The sequence below is a fragment of the Stegostoma tigrinum genome, chromosome 28, assembly GCF_030684315.1.
Source record: "Stegostoma tigrinum isolate sSteTig4 chromosome 28, sSteTig4.hap1, whole genome shotgun sequence".
NCBI lineage: Eukaryota > Metazoa > Chordata > Chondrichthyes > Orectolobiformes > Stegostomatidae > Stegostoma > Stegostoma tigrinum.
In genome coordinates this window covers 30,360,686-30,375,799 of record NC_081381.1, presented here as the reverse complement: position 1 = coordinate 30,375,799, position 15,114 = coordinate 30,360,686, and the positions used below count along the sequence as shown (strand labels likewise).

General features: G+C 45.4%; 1 protein-coding gene across 1 annotated transcript; it reads left to right on the top strand.

The window, feature by feature from the left end:
- Positions 1–7,817: 7,817 nt before the first annotated feature.
- Positions 7,818–11,178, top strand: fndc10 (fibronectin type III domain containing 10). Its single transcript, XM_048561324.2, has one exon. The coding sequence runs from the start codon at positions 8,110–8,112 to the stop codon at positions 8,884–8,886; it is 777 nt and encodes a 258-aa protein (XP_048417281.2). The 5' UTR covers positions 7,818–8,109; the 3' UTR covers positions 8,887–11,178.
- The last annotated feature ends 3,936 nt before the right edge of the window (positions 11,179–15,114 follow it).

Sequence of the window (15,114 nt, the reverse complement as noted above, 5' to 3'; positions counted from 1 at the left end):
GTCGTCTCATTTCAGTTTTAAATTGACCCCCTCTAATTTTAAGGCTGTGCCACGGGTCCTAGTCTCCCCGCCTAACAGAAACAACTTCCTAGCGTCCAACCCTTCTAAACCATACATTATCTTGTAAGTTTCTATTAGATCTTCTCTGGACCTTCTAAACTCTAATGAGTACAATCCCAGGATCCTTAGCCGTTCAGCATATGCTAAACCTACCATTCCAGGGATCATTCGTATGAATCTCCGCTGGACACACTCCAGGACCAGTATGTCCTTCCTGAGGTGTGGGGCCCAAAATTGGACACAGTATTCTAAATGGGGCCTAACTAGAGCTTTATAAAGCCTCAGAAGCACATCGCTGCTTTTATATTCCAACCCTCTTGAGATAAATGACAACATTACATTCGCTTTCTTAATCATTGACTCTACCTGCAAGTTAACCTTTAGAGAATCCTGGACCAACACTCCCAGATCCTTTTGTACTTCTGCTTTACAAATTTTCTCACCATTTAGAAAATAGTCCATGCCTGTATTCTTTTTTACAAAGTGCAAAACCTCACATTTACTCACATTGAATTTCATCAGCCATTTCCTGGACCACTCTCCTAAACTGTCTAAATCTTTCTGCAGCTACCCCACCCCCTCAGTACTACCTGCCTGTCCATCTATCTTCATATCATCGGCAAACTTCGCCAGAATGCCCCCGGTCCCTTCATCCAGATCATTAATATACAAGGTGAACAGCTGCGGCCCCAACACTGAACCCTGCAGGACACCACTCATCACTGGTTGCCATTCCAAAAAAGAGCCTCTTATCCCAACTCTCTGCCTTCTGTCAAACAGCCAATCCTCAATCCGAGCCAGTAGCTCACCGCGAACACCATGAGCCCTCACCTTGCTCAGCAGCCTCCCGTGAGGCACTGCATCAAAGGCCTTTTGGAAGTCTAGATAGATAACATCTACTGGGTTTCCCTGGTCTAACATACTTGTTACCTCTTCAAAGAATTCTAACAGGTTTGTCAGGCACGACCTCCCCTTACTAAATCCAAGCTGACTTGTTCTAATCTGACCCTGCACTTCCAGGAATTTAGAAATTTCATCCTTGACAATGGATTCTAGAATTTTACCAAACAAAGAAACCTACAGCACAGGTACAGGCCCTTCAGCCCTCCAAGCCTGCGCTGATCAAGATCCTCTGTCTAACCTGTCATCTATTTTCTAACGGTCTGTGTCCATTTGCTCCCTGCCCATCCATGTACCTGTCCAAATATATCTTAAAAGACGCTAACGTGTCTGCATCTACCACCTCCGCTGGCAATGCGTTTCAGGCGCCCACCACCCTCTGTGTAAAGAACTTATCTCCATTAAAGAGCATATCTCCCTTAAACTTTCCTCCTCTCACTTTGAACTCATGATCCCTAGTAATTGGGTCACCCACTCTGGGAAAAAAGCTTTTTGCTATCCACCCTGTCTATACCCCTCATGATTTTGCAGACCTCAATCAGGTCCCCCCTCAATCTCTGTCTTTTTAATGAAAATAATCCTAATCTATTCAACCTCCCTTCATAGCTAGCAACCTCCATACCAGGCAACATCCTGGTGAACCTCCTCTGCACCCTCTCCAAAGCACCCACATCCTTTTGGTAATGTGGTGACCAGAACTGTACACAGTACTCCAAATGTGGCCAAACCAAAGTCCTATACAACTGCAACATGACCTGCCAACTCTTGTACTCAATACCCCGCCCAATGAAGGAAAGCATGCCATATGCCTTCTTGACCACCCTATTGACCTGCGTTGTCACCTTCAGGGAACAATGGACCTGAACACCCAGATCTCTCTGTTCATCAATTTTCCGAGGTTAGGCTAATCGACCGATAATTTTCCATCTTTTGACTTGATCCTTTCTTAAACAAGGGAGTTACAACAGCGATTTTCCAATCATCTGGGACCTCCCCTGACTCCAGTGACTTCTGAAAGTCACCGCCTGGCAGGAAGCAGGTCCGGTGGACATCCTTTCCTTTAGGGGCCTGGGATCTTATTGGCATTGGTTAGATCATTTAATAAACCACAAACAAGGTTGACAAGAACCAAGAGCTCAACTTTTACCCCAGATGTTTGGGAATTTGTCAAACAGCAGCTAAAGGATTGAAATCTGGAATATTGTAATTTGTGACACTGAGGTTTCTAGGACTGGGTTTGTAATATTCATGTCTGTAATACTGTGATATACTGTTATATGAAGGTTTAGAATATTGAAGTTTGCAATAGCATGGTCAGAAACAATGACATGCAGGAGGACTTGCATCATGTTCTGAAGTCATAAGCTGAATATTTTAAAAAAAACAAATACAAATTCTCTTTTAAAAAAAAACAAATTGTTTCCATGTCACTAGATCACAAAGTTAGCCTGGAGTGTACATTTTTCAGCTCCATCTGGTATCATTTCCGCATCAACCCCCAAATCAAACTGCCACTCACCCCTGCACAATTAATTAGGTCCATTGTCCTGATCTACAGTAACTTTTCCTCTAATCTTTCCAGTTGTTTGATTAACCCTGTATAAATACACCCTTCCCAAATCTGTTCATTCCTCTTCTACGCTGACATATCTGCCAGTATCTTACTGGACTTACTTTCTCTATTCCATTATGTAGCATCTTCTGGAAAGTTCCATCAATGATCTTTCTCTTTGATGAAACCTGGTTTATTGCTAATCCACATATCATGGTTCTCCTGTATTGCACTACTACAGGATCCAGGTGGTCTGTTTGTAACATGTACAGCAGCAGGGGCTGTACCCATTTCTTCAGGCACCAGCTTCCCAGGACTACTCTGAATATTACAGATAGAGTCATAGAGCATGGAAGTAGACTAGTCCAACCAGTCCATGCTGAATATAATTCGAAACTAAGCTAGTCCCACCTGCCTGCTCCTCGCCCATATTCTTCCAAACCTTTCCTTTTCACGTACTTACCCAAGTGTCCCTCTTAAACAATGTGATTGTGCTCACATCCACCACTTCTTTGGGAAATTCATTCCACACCTGAACCGCCCTCTGTGTAAATAAAAAATTGTATCTCATGTCTTTTTAAAATTTCACCTTAAAAATGTGCCCCATAGTCTAGAAATCCCATCTAGGGAAAAGAGACATACCAGTAACCCTATCTATACCATTTTATAAACCTCTCATCCTCCTACACTCCAATGAAAAAAGTCCCAGCCTATCCAGCCTTTCTTTATAACTCAAACTTTCAACACCCAGCTGCATCCTGGTAAAGAAATGGCATGGCCCGAAATGTCAGCTTTCCTGCTCCTCTGATGCTGCTTGGCCTGCTGTGTTCATCCAGCTCTACACCTTGTTATCTCTAGCATCCTGGTAAATCTATTTTGAACCCTCTCTATCTTAATAATATCCATCCTACAACCAGGCACCCAGAACGAGATACAGTACTCCAGAAGTGGCCTCAACAATGCTCTGTACAATCTCAACGTAACATCCCAACTCCCAAACTCAGCCCAAGATCTGAGCAATGAAGCCAAGCTTGCTAAATGCTGCCTTCATGACATACCAGATGTAGGTTCCCATCACCATTCTAGTACAGACTACCAACATACCCAGTACACCAGCTTCAGACTCCCCAGCAAGATACTTAATACATCAGCTGTGTCATGCTTGTAGTACATAATTAGGAATGAGGAGTAAACACTGCTAGGTCTCTCTCAGTTATTCCTTCTTTACTAAGTTTTATCCCACACAAAACTGCAGCCAGTCCTGCTTCTACTTCCAAAATGCTGAATTCTCCTTGTAATGAAACTTTGGACATAGCACTAATCCGGACCAAGATGGTCCCTAGCTTTTGATCCCAAGCCTGTTAAAGCATCTTACAATGGAAACCAGTAAAATAGCTAGTTCCAGAGCTTCTTTGCCAGACAGCTAAAAATTAATTCAACATTTCCACTTCAGAGGCTGTCCAATCAATCCTACACATACGTAGTGCATCTCCTGTGAGGACAGGAATGGTCCTCTGTGATGGATCTTCATTGTTGGTACACTGGTCAGCATGTTCAAGAATGATTATTGTATGTAAAAGGATAGTATTTTGTGCTGAGCATGATTCAGCCCTTAGGGCAAAAATTAATTCATATATTGATTTTCAGTTGAGAATTTGAAATGCTGTAGAAAGCACAAAAGTGGAAAACTGATAGGGCCAGTCTGGTTATTGGAGGTATTTCTAACACCTGAATTGTAATAATGAGGTTTGTAGCATCTAGATTTATAGAATATCTATTATATTGACACTGGAAATACTGGATGCAATAATGAATTTTGTAAAGTGAGGACAGCTCTTGAAATTACCGTTCAAATAATTAAAGAGTTCTACATCGGAAAGAAATAAATTGTACTCTCAAGCAGCTGATCCGTGCAATGACTGCATTACTTGAGCATGAATGAGGGTTGTGAGAAAATTAAAGATTGACAGGTAAGAAGAAAAATCAGAGAAACTACAACAGAATCAGTACACTATAGGGGTTCTACACATAGAGGCCAAATTCTGTAGAATTCAGAAAGAATGGGATAAAATTAATGTGTAAATCAAGAGCTCTATATAGTATAGTAAATGGCTAGGTCCTGTGCAGATTTTCAGAAGTACAGAACTGGAGCTTCAGATTCATGGAGATCTGCACCTGGTAATAACACAAAGTAGGTTATTATGGTTCATGTCAGGTTTCTGAACCTCTGAGAAAGTTGATTTGATTTCGGGTGATAGTTGAAAAGACTGGAGCATTTATTGTCTTAATAAATGGCTTTGCTCAGGACAGATTTTCCTAATGTAGCAAGAAGCTAGGTTCTGAGGTAACCATCTTGACTCACAGCATCCACCTGTGTTTGAGTGCATTTGTGTGTTTTATTTCTGCATCTGTATATTAGTATTTTTCTGTCTGCTTCTGTCACACTCTCCATCCATTTTATGCCTCTCCAAGTATGTGGCTGCACCTATGACTCTCTGCACATGTATATGTGTTCATGACTATGCATTATTGTGTGTACCCCTCCACATATTTATTTATGTTAAATGTTGATGGGGCTGGAAGGACCACGTTGACCATCAAACCTGCCTTATGCTCTTGGTTGGAGATTCTTAATTAACACCATACCTGACCACCTTCCCCAACCCATATCGCCCCCCCTGTCTCCTCCCCACCAACACACTCATCCCAAAACATGCCCCCCAATTACATAATCTCCTTAGAAGCACCAATAACAAATAAAATGAGAGGGCAGATAAGGGGAAAAGGACTCTTTGAAAAAATCTCTCACCAGCACCATCAAACTATAGAAATCATTTAATGCATCATGTGGACTACGACATGCTACCTATTATGGTACATGATGCTTTGCATGATGCTGCAACCTCTGCTCCAGCCAGGAACTTGTCCAGCTCCCTCTTGAAGACATACAAAGAATCGCAGCCACAACTTCAGATTGTGCCATTTGCCAGCATTTGGCCCATATCCCTCTAAATCCTTCCTATTCATGTACTCATTCAGATGCCTTATTGTAATTATACCAACCTCCACCACCTCATCTGGCTGCTTATTCCATACATGCACCATCCTCTGCATGAAAAAGTTGCCCCGTAGGTCCCCTCCATGCCACTCATGATCTTTTAAACTTCTACAAGGTCATCTCTCATCCTCTGACACTCCAGGGAAAATAGTCCCAGCCTATCCAGCCTCTCCCTTCTTTTAGAGATCTCTAATACATTACTTTATGTACATTTCTGTACACAAATAACCAGTCCTTGAGGATATCTGAGCAGCTGTTCTTTAAACCTGGAATAATTCTCACTGTTCTTCTATGACTATTTCCAAGGTCACTATATTACCCATCAAATCAACTAACCACAAGATTCCACATATGGTCTATCCAACAGTCTGGATACTTTTGCGTTGGTACACAAAGATTTGTAATATTTCATGTCCCTATGTTTGTGTGTGCATGTGTGTCGTTGAATGCATATTCCTATGCAGGTACATATAAGGTTCAGGAATGAGTGTAGCTGTAAAAAACCTTTAAGCAGCTTCAACACAATCCAAGGCAGAGCAATCAACCTGATAGGTATCAGCCACAAGAATTCCACCGAACATACCAAGGCTTGTTCAACAACAGCGCCCAAACTACTGACCTAGAGGACAAGGACTACTGACAAGGGCAACAGGGCCTTGGGATTTGTCAGTAACTGCTCGAGTCACATACAGTACTGATTTAGAAATATACCACTGTTCCTTTATTGTCGCTGGGTCAAGCTCTTGGAAGCCCCTGCCTAACAGTATTGTAGGTGTACCCTCATCATATGTGCTACAACTCTCAAAGAGAATTCAGGGTGAGCAATAAATATAGGCCCTGGAAACATGCCTACATTCTCGACTGAATGAGGTAAGTGTGTGTATTTGCATTACCTTTCTAGCTTTATATCTGTGGGTGTCCACTTTTTCTCATATGTTTGTTTCCATGTGACAGATGGGAAAATATAGTTTACAGATGTCAGTAGTATTAAAAGAAGTATCTAATTAGTGCACAAATGAGTGTTTGGGACTGAATGAGGTTTTCTTTTTGTAAAACATCTGTCACTTGACATTTGTTCTCTTTCAGTTGTACATGGTTTGGGACCTGTATAAGAATTGTTTTGTTCTCATCTCTTTCAGAGCATTATTTGACCTTTAGTCTTTTCAAGATAGAGGGAAGATAATCAGATCAGCCCATTGCTTTAAGTTGTAATGTTTGAGTGGGTCTGTGTGTGGACATCTGATAATATTAAGGTCAGGCTCAGCTGTGATGAGCTCTATGAGAAAGCAGCCTATCAACACTTTCTAAGCTCAAACTTGAACTATAGCTATTTGGGCAAAATACTGGAGGGTGTCAACCAAAGCACAGCGGGAAGCCACACCCTTTACAAAGGCAGTGGAAGGAAAGGGAGGAAAACAAGAAGCACTGGCTCAAAGCAACTGAATGGGACACTGACACTGACTGTTACAGTGGGATAGGATGCTGTACCAATCCAGGGAAGCAAAAGGGATCAGTTGGCAGAGTGGGACTGGATGAAACAGAAGTAACGTTGGAGTAGATTAATGTATTGGCGTGTTCTGATGGAACACTGGCACTTGATGGATCATATGGATCGAGTTGGAGCGGGACTGTGCAAGATCATGGGACAAGTTGGTGCAGGAAAAAAAACAGTTGTGGCTGGTGGGTACACAAAACGGAGTAAGATATTGTGCACGCAGGCTATTCGGCCCAACAAATCCATGCCAGCGTTTATGTTCCACTTGAACGTCCTCCTACATTTTCCCATTAACATCGATAATCGCTCACTTGGACCTCGGTGTTGCAGCATGGCTGAGGGTGATTGGGTATTGCGGGGAGGGGGAATGGGCGGTGCTGTGGAAGTCAGCTCTACAGGTTCGACTCAAACCGGACGCTAATTTTGCCAAAACGAAAACAAATCAAGGGAACGGAGGCGATGGTTGAGCCGAGAGACTGCCTGGGAATCCACTACCGGCGCTTTCTGTCGGGAGAGAGTCTTTGGAAAGGTCAGGACTCCGCCGGTTGCAGGTTCCCTTCGCATTGCTGTGCGGACACGGCTTGCGACTGCAACGATGCTGGGACCATGAATTCGGGTGAACATCCATCCGAGACACGGCGCTGGAAGCTGTGATTGTGAGGAGGGGGTGGGGGACCTGGGAAACCCCGTGCCCGGGACAGTGGAGGGGAGGAGAAGCTGCTTGTATTTGGGAGGGGAGGGGGGCGGTAGAGATTGAGCCCAGCGTGGTGTGTGCCTCTTTTGCTCAGCCCAAGGACATCAGATGGACTGAAAGTCAAGCCAGTGACATCACCGAGAGGCAGGGAGAAAGAGCAGCAGCAGCTCCGGAGTGAGAGAGACCCACACACACACACACTCATATCCAGGGGGAGAGGAGGCGCTGGCTAAGGTCCCCCAGGCAGGAGGATGTGAGAGTACAGAGACAAGACAGAGAGACACAGCAGAGGCTCCGGTGCCTTTCCTCGCCCCTCTCTCCCCTTAACCCAGGGCTCCGGGGAAAACAGGATGCTGCTCTTACTGCTGCCGCCGCTGCTTCTGCTTCTGTGCTGGGGCGAACCCCGGCTCCAGGACGGGGACGCGCTGGTCGGCGGCTCCTGGAACACCAGCCGGCCCGAGCCGCTGCGAGAGCGGGCAGGAGCAGCAGGGGAGACCGGGAGAGCGAACAACAGCGAGCCCGAGCCGCAGGAGGAGACGGGCAGCGGCCTGGAAGACAGCACTTGCACCTATAAGGTGCTGCTGAACGGGAGAGGAGGAGGAGCGGGGAGCAGGATCTGCTTCAGGAGCACGGACAGCGGGTTCCGCTGCGGCCCGGGGAGCTGCCGGGTGTACCGCTCGGGCCCCTCGCTGGTGGCGAACGTGCTGGCGAACAGCAGCGTCTTCTTGCAGTGGCGGCCCAGGAGTGTGCGCCACCTTCGGGGCTTCCAGCTGAACTGCAGCTGGAGCGGCCTCTACACCCAGTTCCAGTGCGAGAGCGTGCAGCTCGGTGTCGCCTGCCGCGATTACCTGCTCAGCAGCGTCCACGACAGCGTCGACTACCGCATCTGCCTGCACACCCTGTACAGCGGCGGCTCCCGGCGAGACGAGGAGTGCCTGCAGTTCCGCGCCGAGCCCGCCGGCATGCAGGACATTGTCATCGCCATGACCGCCGTAGGGGGCTCCATCTGCGTGATGCTGGTGATCATCTGCCTCTTGGTGGCCTACATCACCGAGAATATCATGCACCCCGCCTTCGGCCGGCCTTCCGCCAAACGGGGACGTGAGGATCGCGGGCTCACTACCTAACACACATACACACACACACATAAAACTCTCATCTATTGAACTATAGGAACAAACAAAAAAAACTTTTCAGCAGCAGTAATCAAAAGTAGCCAGGAGGAGGCAGAAGAAAAGGAGAAAGTTCACTTGGAATCAGCCCCCTCACTGCAGGTTGAGTGGGGAGAAACACACACACACATACACACACACAGGAGGGATCTGACTGCAGCGTCGGGACTCCAGGTGTTGAGGGTCGACAGACACAGACAAGCGGCTCTACTTTGAGTTGGAATGAACAGTGGCAGCAGCCGGCGCTGAGTCCCACTCCAAAAGTGACTTGCTGCCCTTTTCGGCGTCAAGTGGAAACGCTGACTGGCCAGAGGGAGCGGACTGCGGTCGCTCTCTGACACGAAGAAGCACAACATGAGAGGAACTGGAGGAACACAGCAGGCCAGGCAGCATCAAAGGAGCAGGAAAGCTGACGTTTCGGTTCGGGACCTTCACATGAGAGGCCGTTTATCTCCTGTTTGGATCAAATTCTGTTCAACTGGTGTGTTTTTTTTAAAATTAACGTCACTTTCAGAGAACAGATTCTGTCCCATGTAAATGTACAGGTATCGCTCGAGGTAAATAAAATCCAAACATTGACTGTATGCGCTTTGTATCCGGGATCCGGATGTTTTCAAACTGAGTTTGCGGGGGTTTTGGTGCGTCTATTGCTCATGATGCACAAGTGAAATTGTATGGGATTTCTGGGATAGAGGGGGTACAGAGTGAGGGAGGAACATATCGCAGGGCCACTGACATCCCGCAATCCTCCTGCAATCGGCTGGCTACAGGGAAAGAGAGGACCTGGATACTGAGAAACGGGGCACAGCAGAGGGCCAGACACAGACTGAATAGGTATCGAGACCAATACTGGAAAGTTGCTTAGAGAAGGGCGAATAGAAAGAGGGACCTTAACGGGAGAGAGAGAGAGACAGCACACTTTTTAAAAATTGCTGGAGAAACTCTGCAGGACTGGCAACAGGGAAGGAAGAGTTAACTTTTCCCGTTCAGAGCTGAGTTTCTCCAAAATTGTTTCAGATTTCCAGCATTCGCCGTTCGTGGTTTTTATCTGAGAGAGAGAGAGCACAGAATGCAGGAGGCTGTTCTTGTCCTGCCTACCGAGCGCTAAACAAATTTCGCTGAGGGCATTCACAGAGTAAGATTGTGGGAAAGAGGGCAAAGCAGCTGGAGTTAGCTTCTGTGCGTTTACAAATCCCAATCTTCACTGTTTGGGTGCAGAGATTCATTCTGTTATTTTAGGGTGCAGCTGGAGGAACACAGCAGGCCGGGCAGCGTCAAGAGATAGAGGAAAGCTGATGTTCAGAAATGTTATTTCCCCGTTTGCACTTCGTCACAAAGTATCAGTGACAGCCAGCGGAATCTGATACTGGGGCTTTGTTCCGGGAAAGGACAGAATTTCCGGAAAGAGTTGCAGGGGAACTCTGAACGAAGCTTTCAACTAATCCCGAAGCAACAGCTGAACTCCGCGTGTGAAATACAAATACCCTGATTCAAGATAGAGATCCCAGAGTTTCAATGAATTTCTTGCAGATTTATTAGCTTTATTGATGCAACGTTTGTATCAATGTGGGTATCCTCTGGTACCACGTTTACTGGCAAAGGGGAAGGTGGGTTTTACTGCTGGTGGAGAAATTTTCTCCCTCGCACTGCGGGCAGAATGATCCGGTCAGAAATAAACGAGAAATGAATCCTGGAATTGGCAGACAGCCGGAACGGGGAAAGCTCGAGGTTATGGGCGAAAGTGTGTATGCGCTCCTAATACTTGCAAACATTTGCTGAGCGATACCAAACCAGGGTTTTCAAATAACCAAAAATCGTACAGTGCTACTGCAAGGCAGGCGTCCCTTCAGCCCATCGTTTCGCCCTATTTAGCCCCTATTTTCCAGCTCTTGGCCCGCAGCATTGGTCTATTGTGGCGATGTGTTTGTAGATCTAGATTAACCAGGACAAATAATGCAATGATTCCACCCCGGTTTGACAATTACTCCATCTGTTTTTGTCTGTCAGTGGGGGAGAGCTATGTGCGCAGATCTTGAGGAATCTAGTTCAAACTGCCTGTTAATAACACCATCAATCTCAACATCTATTACATTCAAACTTTTAAACGGACTAAATTCCCTGCTGTTGGAATCCCAACATTAACTCCCAGCGGTGAAATGATTATCAAAAATCATTCTAACTGAAATTATGTTTCTTTGAGACGATTTTGTCCCTGCGGAGACGGATAATAAAGTGCTTTCCTGAAAATTATTGTGCGGTGTTTTTATTGTCAGAATTGATATTTTATGAAGCTTGCAAAGCCGCGGCAGATGTTACTGCTTCCGGACTGACCGCCCCGTGGGTCTCACAGCCCAGTGACATTAAGTTCACGTGTACTGCTAACCGTTCGAGGCAGCGTTTGGCAATGAGGAGAGAGAGTCTTCCGTGGAAAATTCACGTTACCAAAATAACGCATCCCGAAAAGTAACACAGTGCGGACCCGGAGGAACACAGCAGGCCCGGCAGCATCAGAGGAGCAGGAAAGTTGACATTTGAGAAAAAGTTGAAGGTTGAAAGAAACGTCAGCTTTCCTGTTCCTCTGGCCTGCTGTGCTCCTCCCGCACTGTGTTATCTCTGGTTCCAGCATCTGCAGTTCTTACTATCTCTGGAAAGTACAATGGCCTGATTTGCAGAATAGGTGGCTGGGAGAGGAAGCGGACGGTGTTGTGACTGGGCGATCAACAAGGGATTTACCAAATAACCATAAAAAAGAAACTAGCAGCAAATGAGATTCCATACGAAGAGATATCTAACCACGCGACAGTGTGAAGTTAATTGATGGTGAAAAGTGATCTCAGGACTAACGGCCAATCTCTGGGGAGATAATAAAGTGTGGAGCTGGATGAACACAGCAGGCCAAGCAGCATCTCAGGAGCACAAAAGCTGACGTTTCGGGCCTAGACCCTTCATCAGAGAGGGGGATGGGGAGAGGGAACTGGAATAAATAGGGAGAGAGGGGGAGGCGGACCGAAGATGGAGAGAAAAGAAGATAGGTGGAGAGGAGAGTCTAGGTGGGGAGGTAGGGAGGGGATAGGTCAGTCCGGGGAAGATGGACAGGTCAAGGAGGTGGGATGAGGTTAGTAGGTAGGAGATGGAGGTGCGGCTTGAGGTGGGAGGAAGGGATGGGTGAGAGGAAGAACAGGTTAGGGAGGCAGAGACAGGCTGGGCTGGTTTTGGGATGCAGTGGGTGGAGGGGAAGAGCTGGGCTGGTTGTGTGGTGCAGTGGGGGGAGGGGACGAACTGGGCTGGTTTTGGGATGCGGTGGGGGAAGGGGAGATTTTGAAGCTGGTGAAGTCCACATTGATACCATTGGGCTGCAGGGTTCCCAAGCGGAATATGAGTTGCTGTTCCTGCAACCTTCGGGTGGCATCATTGTGGCACTGCAGGAGGCCCATTGATGGACATGTCATCTGAGGAATGGGAAGGGGGAGTTAAAATGATTCGCGACTAGGAGGTGCAGTTGTTTATTGCGAACCGAGCGGAGGTGTTCTGCAAAGCGGTCCCCAAGCCTCCGCTTGGTTTCCCCAATGTAGAGGAAGCCACACCGGTACAGTGGATGCAGTATACCACATTGGCAGATGTGCAGGTGAACCTCTGCTTAATATGGAAAGTCATCTTGGGGCCTGGGATAGGGGTGAGGGAGGAGGTGTGGGGGCAAGTGTAGCACTTCCTGCGGTTGCAGGGGAAGGTGCCAGGTGTGGTGGGGTTGGAGGGCAGTGTGGAGCGAACAAGGGAGTCACGGAGAGAGTGGTCTCTCTGGAAAGCAGAGAAGGGTAGGGATGGAAAAATGTCTTGGGTGGTGGGGTCAGATCTCTGATACAATCTCTGGGGAGATGTGGTTAATGAAAGCAACAGAATATCGCTTCGAGAGTTCAACAAAAGCAGAAATTGCTGGCGAAACTTAGCAGGTTTGGCAGCATCTGAGGAGAAAGAAACAGTGAACGTTTTAAGTTCAAGGGTCGCTGGACTCGAAGCGTTAACTAATTTCTCTCTCCGCAGATACTGCCAGATCTGCTGAGTTTCTCCAGCACTTTCTGCTTTTTTATGTTTCGGATCTGCAGCATCCACAGTTCATTTATATTATTGAATCAAACCGGGTTGGACACTTGTAATGCAGTGACAGCGCCCTTACCTCTAAGCTAGGAGACCCGGCTTCAGTTCCCGCCTGTTCCAAGAGTCTGTTGTAATATCTCTGAAAAGATTGATTAAACATATCTCGAGTTAAACGAGAGAGTCTACGTTCAGGACGTTGGCACAAACTGGGCTGAGCTCTGGTCGGCTTGCACCTGGAGTTCCTGAGTCAGTTTCATAGGTGTAAGAACACTGCTGGACAGACAAGTAAAATAGAATGAAGGAGTTGCCATTGAGCATTGAGATGAGGAGAAATCTCATCACTCAAAAGATGTGAATCTTTGGAATTCCATACCTCCCAGAGAGCTTTAGTCTTTAGGAATATTCAGGACAAAGGTAGATCTATTTTGAAAGGCAATCTTGGGAAATGTTTAGTACTGCAGCAAGCTGGAATCGAAATAAAAGATCAGCCACAATTTCAATGAAAGATAGAGCAGCATGCAAAGACTAAGTAAGTTAGTTCACTTTCATGATGAATTCTTCTTCCACTCGTTTCTGGAAGGGCATTGATGTCTGAACAACTCACTGTGAAAAACAAATCTGCTAACTTGCATTTTTTTATGTCCTTGAATTACTGACTCACCACTAAAAATTGTTTTTCCCTTTTGACCATGACCAAATCTTTCTTGATTTTGAGCACATTGATTAGATCTGCTGTTTCCATTTCCTGATCCAGTCCTATTTTTTTCGCATCTCTCTCCTGATTATGAAAGGGTCTCCCCTGAATAAACAACTCACTAAAACAGACCCAGCAGGTAACAAGGCTAAGAAAGGCAGATTTGAAACAACACTTCAAGATAAGTCATAACTGACAAACAAAGACATGTTCGCATTAGACAAAGATAAATTTACACCAGAGAATTGTTCACTAATCAATATGGTATTTAGAGGAATGCCTGGGCAGCACAGTACAGGAACAAGAAATGAAACATTTTATAAATAATTGATGAGAGAACTAAAATGGGCTAAATGAATATCTCATGATTTTTAGTGTAAGCAGATGGAAACAGGATAAAGATAGAAAGGTGTTGAGCTGGATGAACACAGCAGGCCAAGCAGCATCATAGGAGCAGGAAGGCTGATGTTTTGGAGCTTTACACCCTGTTATCTCGGATTCTCCAGCATCTGCTGTTCCTACTATCTCAGAAACAGGATAAAGGTGTGATTTAATTTGACTTTAAAAAGCATGTTAATAATTTATAATTTTGTCTAAGGTGAACTAAAATATGTGGAGGCCAGGTGCTGAACTTAGTTTAATGCTTGTGGAATTTTACTATTGTCCATACATTGTTATAGAGCTCATCATGAAATGTATCCATATCCTCTAAATCACAATCCACTTTCCTAGAGAAAGTTTTGAACAGTTTTGGGCTTAGGAGCAAAAATAGGGCATTTGGCCCTTCAAGCCTGCTCCACCATTCGGTAAGATAATGGTTGATATATCTATGGTTTCAATTCCACTTTCCCATCTGAATTTCATAACCCTTGACTCCCTTGCGTATTAAAAATCTATCTCAGAGCATGAATAAATTTAAAGACAGCCTAAACTGTGTTCCCGGTTTTTGCCTTCACCACAAGTGAAATTCTTTGGTTATGTACCATATGCAGTCCCGTCAAGACCTTATACGAATGCTGCAAGATGAGGAAGTTATTCTGCTAGAGATATGTTGAATATTCATATTTGTTTCAACATTGAATGACACTTTTTTGTAACATCTTTTAATAACTACATACTGAATGTATTTTGAATGTATTATCTAATAGTGTTGCATTTTTGATGCCTAATGCCTCCCTGTAATGATTTGCAGGGGTATCACAGTAGCAGGTTATAATATTTATGGGCCATCTGATATTTGGCAAAGACACAATGGAGACTGTGGGCAAATTGATTTCAGTGAGGGAACTGAAAATGGAACAGACTTGGATGCATTCCTAAGCAATCTTGTGTTCAGAGGGATTTGAGTGTCCTTGTGCAAGAAGCAGAGAAATATAGCATGTAAATACAGCAAGCAA